At 42.3% G+C, this 8550-nt stretch overlaps 1 protein-coding gene and 1 long non-coding RNA gene across 3 annotated transcripts; both read left to right on the plus strand.

The window, feature by feature from the left end:
• Positions 1–525: 525 nt before the first annotated feature.
• On the plus strand, positions 526–1509 carry LOC133891321 (uncharacterized). The gene is made up of 2 exons (XM_062332039.1): positions 526–771; positions 878–1509. Exons 1-2 carry the CDS (start codon positions 676–678, stop codon positions 1112–1114), a joined length of 333 nt encoding a protein of 110 aa, XP_062188023.1. The 5' UTR covers positions 526–675; the 3' UTR covers positions 1115–1509.
• A 3808-nt stretch (positions 1510–5317) lies between these two features.
• Positions 5318–8293, plus strand: LOC133891594 (uncharacterized). 2 transcript variants are annotated; one of them, XR_009904246.1, is made up of 6 exons: positions 5318–5608; positions 5687–5899; positions 6094–6259; positions 6890–7103; positions 7919–8087; positions 8173–8293. It is a non-coding gene; the product is annotated as an uncharacterized LOC133891594 (long non-coding RNA). The 2 variants fall into 2 exon arrangements; XR_009904245.1 differs by having other exon boundaries at positions 5318–5899.
• The last annotated feature ends 257 nt before the right edge of the window (positions 8294–8550 follow it).

Here is an 8550-nt window from a genome sequence, read left to right on the forward strand (position 1 = left end):
AATGGCCTGATTAGAAAGGCTCCTAAATAAGATTTGTTTCCTAATAAGAGGTGTGCAGACGAATATACGTTTGGACGCACGTGCAGGTGTTAGCCGCACCCATTAAATAAATTTGTTTCTAAATCGTAATTCTCTTATACTTTCCGATACCGGTTTCGTACCGTATCATGTACCGCGATCTCTGTGAGGTATCGGTGAAACATAGGGGATAAGTTTCTGATTTCTCTTACATGAATCGATGCTTCGACAAGGAAATCCATCTTGCATAACGAAATACCAGCTTGGTAGCATCCATATGCGAGACGGTTAGGAGCTGTGATCACCAACGGATAACTTGTGCTATTCGCACAAAATTCCAATACCAACTTATTTAGTGTGGGTGATGTGACAAAATTCCAATACCAACTTATTTAGTGTGGGTGATGTGACAAATTTCCAATACCAACTTATTTAGTGAGGGTGATGTGACAAAATTCCAATACCAACTTATTTAGTGTGGGTGATGTGATGCCTTGAGGTCGCAAAAGTCGCAGCTACTGAGCTTCAAATCTTCCAAGACAGGGCATGCAGAACAGAGAAGCCGGTGAAATGGCTATCCAAATCGACACGGCAAAGTCGCAGAGTTTTAAGACGACGAAAACTTGAGGCCGCCACGGGAGGCAACTTGAAGCGGCCATGATCAGAGAAGTTCAGTATCCGAATCTGGAGCGCGCCAGGGCAGTACTTAATGCCACGGCGAATCCATCGATCCACATGACGCCGGTTATACAGGTGAGAACTGAGAACTAAAGCGGAATTCAACCAAGGACGACGTGCTATCATGGAACAGCAGCAGGTTGGTGGCGAAGTCCTCAAACCTTCCCCACCTCTCCTCCAGGTCGCCAGGGCTGGTGCTAGCGGAAATCCCAAAGTCCCGATCGTCGATGATGACGCGGGGCGCCGAGCGCCAGAGGCCCCTCCACCGCCGCGACAGCAGGCACGTCCGCACGAACTGCGGGGCCGGGAGGAAGGACAAGACGGCGTGGAGGAGCCCGTCCGGCAGCGCGCTCAACCGGTCCACGTCGGCGGCGGCGGCCGGGCCACATCCACAGGCGCGCTTCGCCTTCGGCTCTGAGCGCGGCATCTCCACTTCCTCGGCTAGCGCGTGATTATTATCACGGGGCAGTCAAGGATCTCGAGCTCTGGATCCCTAATTCCCCGTGGCCACGCGCGCGCCGCCGTGGCAACCTCACAGGTGGTCGGAATCCCCGAGAAGGACTGGAAGATGAGACCTGAGCACCGCGACGGCGCAGACACAGAAGGCCGGTCGACCGTCGACCCGGTGGGGTGGGGGCGGGCGGGCAGGCTTTCTTTAACTCGGGCTCTGGGCTTTGGAGATGGGCCGACGAAGAAGATTTATTGTAATTCTTTACCCTTATAATTGAATTACAACTGTATTTTCTTGTACACAAGAAACCCTGGAATTTTTCTCCACCCAAAGTTAGTGTTTGGGTAATATGTTGCCAGTCCGGTCATCCAAACAATTTTTTTGTATGGCAGCATGCTCTCACTAACAAGAACGTATGTTCTGATCAATCTATTACAATCGAAAATTTAAAAATTTGTATTAATTAGCATTACAATTAATGAACTGTGAAAAATGACCAATCACATGACATGAAAATATCAACCAGCAACAATATAATTTCACATGAGCCAACATATTTTCACAGGAACCAGCTTCTGATCAGTACATGCTCTGATCGAAGCTTCCATTAACCAGCAACAGCATATTAATGCAAGTACCAACTTCAGACCAGCTCACAACTCATTAATTTTTCAGTTACACGGCAATTTATATTAACAACTCTAGAACAGGAACAAGTCCAGATTAGGAAGACAATAATGGATCAAAGCTTACTGATTTGGTCACAATTTGCAAACATTGAAACCAAGATAAATAAATATCACAGCGTGCCACTAGCTTACTGGATGATATGACGAAATGAAGCTTTGATATTCTTGTACAAATGAACATCACAGAAAAAAGATGACATAAGTAATTCAGGAAGAAAAATATTTGGTCAGGAAGATGAAGTGATCTTCAGGGAAGGGTTTTAGGTTGTGCAGCTCATGCAACAAGGGTGCATGAAAAAAAGTCAGGAAAGATCTTTCCAGTTCTGCCTGTTGGCACAAAGTCCTACCAATCAAATGTGCAAAGAATTGAAAAGAATATACAGGAACTGAACATAATTGAACAAATTGAGCAAAATACAATTGTACAAGAATATTTTTTAGGTAATTGAGTTCCAAGCTTGTCAACCTCTTTCTTTAGCCACAAACCACGTAGCCTTGGGATATATCCGATAAAAAGCTCACGGTTTGTGGCATCCTTGAAGACATCAGAAGCTAGGATCTTTATATCATCTTGCACATCATCTATTTGATCTAACACCTCTCACCCCTGGAATTTTTCTCCACCGGAAGTTCAAATCAAAGTCACAGGAGCATCACATTTGAGATAAATATTCTTTTCTATTTTTGTATGGTGTTGCATTACTCTCGTGCATTGATGGGAACATGAGTTCCATCTATTGCGCCTACACAGTTCTGCAAGAGAAAAGAAAGCTATTACTAAATTGAGAAATGAAAGAAGAGGGCAGAATTTCCTAGTTGTGCAACTATTTGGCATCTACCTAAAAGTATGGTGCGAAATGCGAATTGGATGAAATTTTCTACCGAGTCTTAGTTGACGAGGCTTGACAAAGTCAAATATTAATGAGGTGATTGCATCAAAGGATGCACCAATATGCATGTGTATGGTTTCTTAGCTATGCTGAAACCTATCACACGTGCTGAGAAACTCGTGTTTCATGAAAGCATGTACATGAATATTGCAAGCTGCTCTTCAATAATAACACATCTTGTACTCCGCAAAAGATTTTTTGAACAAAGATAATCAAACAATTCTTGGAAAATGTGTGGCTCCATTCGTAAATTGGTAAAGCGCCGATTCTGATGGCCCGCATGAAGTTCCTAAGTATATCCTGCGCCACTAAATTTTGATGTATGACAAGGAGTTTCGGTTCTAGTAGTAGCTACATATAGTGCTGGAAAGACATGCATCATCATATCATCATATTCTTCTTCCTCAGAACTAGAACCAGACATTGTAAGGTCTTCGGCATCCATATTTACCATCACCATCCGATATAAGGCAACCTACTCAAAAAAACAGTTATGAGACTTATAAGCTACTCCAATGCACCAATCTGATTCCAATCAAGAAGCTCTAGATCTTGGGGCCGCAGCGACTGGCCCGCCCCAGATCTTGGGGTTGCGTGCCTGAAGAATAGAGGGAGCACGGATCTGAGCACAAAGAATAGAGTGAGAGAGGGAGGAGGATCTTGAGACTCACCTTGTGAGGAGGTGGCGTGAGAGAGGAAAGGAAGGTAGGGTTTTGCCAACAACCATTTAGAGTGAATCCAGGTCTACCTTCCAATATGTGAATATGTTAGGTAAACAACCCAGCCTAAGTCACTAGATAAATGAGTTTGAGTAAAAGAGATTTGATTGACATTACCAAACCAGCATCATAGTAAGAGAGAGAGAGAGAGAGAGAGAGAGAGAGAGAGGAGAAAATCCGGCACTCACTATAAAGAGATCGAGCTCCTCGCCTCTAGAGTGAGCCTCTGTAGTGAGCTCCTTGCCCCTGCTCTGCTTCCATGGGTGGGGCTGTCGATGCGCCAGACCTTCTTGGAGAGGAGTGTATTGGCAATCTATGGTCGATCTGTGCTCGATCCTATTTCTTGGCATGCTCTGCTTTTGTCGGCGACAAATCCATGGAGGAGATGGAACTGGAGAGTGCAATGTTGAGGGTTTGGCTTGGGAAGTAGCGGATGCATGACAACGGATGTGTGGAGTTGGTGAACCGGATGTATGACGATAGCGGTGGGATGATAGAGTTGAGGTTTGGCATGGGGAGGTGAGTAGGTGACTCGTTGGCTTGTCATCATTGGGGAAGTGACGAACAATTTGGCATGGGGGTGGGTGGTTGGGTAGGTAACTCTACTAGGAACCGATGAACCGTAACTTAGTCCATGGATTGAAACCATTTCAAACTGAAACAATCAAGCCCACCCCAAACCGATTCCTCCAAAAATACAAACTGAACCAATCCATTCACGATGTCAGCCCATTCACACCCAAACAACATGAGCTGAAAACAAAACCCAAACCATTATAATCATTTCAGCCCAAACGATTAGCAGGTTTAACTGCATGTATATTTTCAAACAACTATTTAACAAATAGTAATACATCCGAAAACTTTGAGTATCAATAATTCAATATAACCGATGGCTATGATGAAGTAGCGATTAAAAAAACTTAACAAACTTAAGAAATCAACTAATAATATCGGTAAATGCAGTAAAAAAGAACATAAGGTCACCACTAGATCAAAGATAGTTGATATTGGCAAAATACATCATCTGATCTCAATGAATTATTTGTTTTAGAAACGAACTAGACCTTGGTGCCCTGAACCTACAACGGTTTAAAACTACCACGATTCTAAAGGTACAAGTTGAAGCGGTTATTGAAGCATTGCTTTGCATATATTCGAATTATATGCACATTATACTCCCTGCTTACTTTAACATCAGCTCTTGTGTAGTTTTAACTTTGCATTCGGAACGCTTAGTTAGTGATAACATTGATCTTGGTGTAATTAATTACATGGCATCCCAATCTATCTCTATTACAGCTTCACAAAAATCAACCAACATTTGTCACAAAGGAACCCTGCAACTTGAAGGTCTAAAAGCAAGTTTCAAACTGTAAGCCTGCAACTGGAGGCCTCTCCTCGGCTGCTGGCAGTGGGCTTGGGGAACAAAATTTTCCCTTTTCCAGTATGTTGAACACACTATTTCAATTCGGTAGTCGGCATTCCTGTGCTACAAACAATTGATCCTGTGCTACACGTAGACTACTTTTTACTACTCAAAGAACTTCTCTCTGCAATACTTATATTCTAAAGCTCCTCGATTTTTTGTAAAAGGGGTATTTGATTTCTTACCACCATATTATCTATAAACTGACAAATTTACCATTGAACCTACTGTTATAGACTTAGAAGGATCTTTTGGTAGAGTGACAAAAAGTTAAATATTCCCGACGAAAAAAATTGGACCAACTCGAGGCCTCGTTGAGCCACGTTGGCAAAAACATTTGGACCATCGGATCATGATTGAACGGGTCAGATCTCTGGGTTCCTTGACTTCGTGAGTTTTCTTCTCTCCATTCCACCTTGCGTCCACCGCCGCCGCCGCTCTCCTCCAGCTCGCCCTGTCGCAGTGTCGCTGTCTCACCCGAGCCAACTGCGGCGCCCCTTCTGCCGCTGCGCCGCCTCTCGCCATCGCCATTGCCATTGCCTCAACCTCCGCCGCCGACGTGGAGGTTCCCGCCCCATCTCAACGGCCGCGGCGGCTCCCACCCCATCTCCTCAACCACCGCCGTCAACGCCTGCCTCTAAACACGGCTCCCCACGAAGTCCTGGCCACAGTACTATGGCAGCGGCTTCTCCATTCGCATGCTATCAACCTTCGACGATATACTAGAGCCCGAGGTAATTAACCAGTCTCGTATTCTCTCGAGATTAGGGCCTCGATGGCCATTGCCGACAAGCGGGTGTGCTCGCGATTAGGTCAACACGGAGCTCAGGATCGAACGCCAAGAGCGCGTTGATGTTTTCCATCGCCTCGTCGAGCTGCTAGAACTGCTCCATCCTGACCGGCGATCGCGGATCTCCCCTTGACGAAATGCGCACAAACCAAGTGTTTGTATGCTTCTTGATTGATTTGTGCTCTGTTTCTTGAGATGCCACGAGCCTCGGTTTCTTTCGATGCAACACAACATGGTAATGTATGTTCATACGTCTATTGCAAATGTTAAAATTGCAGTACGAACAGAGATTTCTCTACTTTTCTTAACGTAGAGAATACAGCATGCTTGATGCGTTGAAATATTAGAATATTTAGTTAGTAAAGGCTGGGAATTGATTTTGGAGGATTTCTGAAGATTCTAAGTTGTTCTTTTTCTCATACGCCATAGGTGACTCCTTGCCATGCTCCCATGACATGTCCGACGTAATGCATAAATGGAGCGCCACCGCTAGGAGGGGGTAGCGTCATCTGCGGCCAGACAGATTCATAGCCTACAAGGCGCTGGTTGAATGTGCAGTGCACCAAATTATTCCTTTTTCTTGCATTGTCAGCAGGTGAGCATACCATATATACAGCTCATGATCGTGGTATATGGGTTCCTTTATCCTCCACTTGTTTCTTTGTTCACTTTGATTGGTAGTTTGGGATGCTAATGTGTTAGTTTGATGATTCCAAGTACAAAATAAATGAAAGACAGGGGAAAAAAGAATGTTGGTGTTTAGTATTGTAGCCAAAATTTGGTTTTTTGCTGCAACTACTTACCTTTTGTAAATATTGAGCTGAGCAATGCTCCTGTGCTCTCCAAAAAAATACATGTCATCTTAATCTATACTGCTTTCCATTGGTGTTGTAATTTTTCAGTACAGTTCTGAAATGCCATGTATGATTTACACAAAGGGTTCACGATTTCTGCTTTTCTCATGTTTTTTTATACTTTGATTTATCACTTATCATAACTTCCGGTGAGGCATAGATACATTTTCCAAACTGTACATTAATCAGTTTGGCTTAGATTTATTCCATCGAACTAAAGTAAATCGTGTGCAGTTAATATTTGTAATCCAGAAAAGACCTGCTTTATGAGCATGTCCAATCATCTCAGTTGTTAGTATGGGTATGAACAAAATTCAGCAAGCTCTTTATCTGTTATTTATTTATTCTCATTTGCTACTATGTCTTCATAGGGAAATTGACAAAGAAGAGTTTAGGAAAGTCATGACATTGATGCGGTCCTATAATATGCAAGGAGCTGCCCACAGGGATGGATTAAGTTTTGGACGTATGGTTGGTCAGCCAATGGAAAATGGTGGACTGGTTGAGTACTTCTTTGGCAAGGATGGGAATGAACATCTACACTATGATAAGTTCTCTAAATTTTTGAAGCAATTGCATGATGAGGTGATTTATTTCTTCTCACCCTTTCTTTCATTAATATAATTATGATGATAGATAACACTTGTGTTGATTTAACAGTTGACATACTTAATGAGAAGCTAAATAAGTCAGTGTTGTGCATCGAGCGACCCCATTTCGTGCGTATTTACTTGTTGATATACGGCAGTGGCATCAAACATCCATCTTTTTATGAATATTGTTCGTGCCACACAAACTGTTTCAAGGCTACATTTTTGTTTCTAGAAAGTATATGCTACATATGTAAGTTTGGCGATTAATATGTATATAGGTTATTTGGTATGTAAAACTTGCAAAAGAAGCAAAATGTAGAGAAATCGGAGTAAATAATATGTACGAGGGCAAATACCGAAAAAGTAGCAAAATGAGAAATTGACTCCACTATATTCCAAATCCTTCCCCCCCCCCCCCCTTTTTTTTTCATTTGGAATCCTTCCAAATTATCAACACACACAACTTGTGCTGAATTTCCTTGTCTCATACTTTGTAGTGTGTTGTCTGGAGAAATAAAGTTTTGTCAATGTCAATGTTCAACATTTTTCACTATGCATGCGCATCAGTCTCCTTTTGTTTTAGTATAACTAACGAGTAGTGATGTATTGCCATTGTATTCTAACTTTTAATAAGCATATAGGAAATATGCTTAATACGCCTTGTTAAAAGGTTGAGTGAAAACATGAAAATTTTTCTTTGCTCCACAAGCCTAAATTAATGGATACGTCGAGTTCCTTTTCCCCTCTTATTATGTTTGGCCCGTGTTGATACAACTTTCTAACTCATTGCTTTTGTTGAATTAGCAGATTGGAGTTCAGTCACTATGATGCCAAATCATCCTAGACAATACCTGTGAAGGACTTTGCATTATCTATGGTTGCTTTTGCAAACATGAATCACATAAACAAGCTGTTGGATAGAATTGATGATTTGGATGACAATCCTGATCTGAAGGATTTGTGCATTACCTTTGAGGTTTGACTGCTTGCCATCCTGATATCCTCCTTGTTTTTCATGGGTTTACTCTGTTTTATTTTTCAATTATTATCTGGAATTTCAGGATTTCAAGGCATTTGCTGATCTCTGCCAAAGGCTGGAACAGTTATGGCAAAGTAAATGGTTTATTGACGAAGCAGGATCTAAAATGTGCAGCAACTCATGTAAGGTCTTCTGTCCTTTTGATATCAGCTGTGAATATGATAGCTATTGTTGATGGAAGTATATCCTTCTAATTTTCTTTAGGAGAATCGCTGGTTTGTTGTTTTTCTTATTATGCAATGCTATGTGGTAGCTGGAGAGTTAGTTCATAGCTGACATCCTATGACACTGTAGCAATAGCAACATCACCACTCTTTTTAGTTTAGCAACAACGTGTAGTCAATGAGAGTTATATAGCATGCCAATCGGCATGCCATATTTCTAGTGGTGCTTTCTAGTT

Source organism: Phragmites australis, chromosome 14 (assembly GCF_958298935.1).
Source record: "Phragmites australis chromosome 14, lpPhrAust1.1, whole genome shotgun sequence".
NCBI classification, from domain to species: domain Eukaryota; kingdom Viridiplantae; phylum Streptophyta; class Magnoliopsida; order Poales; family Poaceae; genus Phragmites; species Phragmites australis.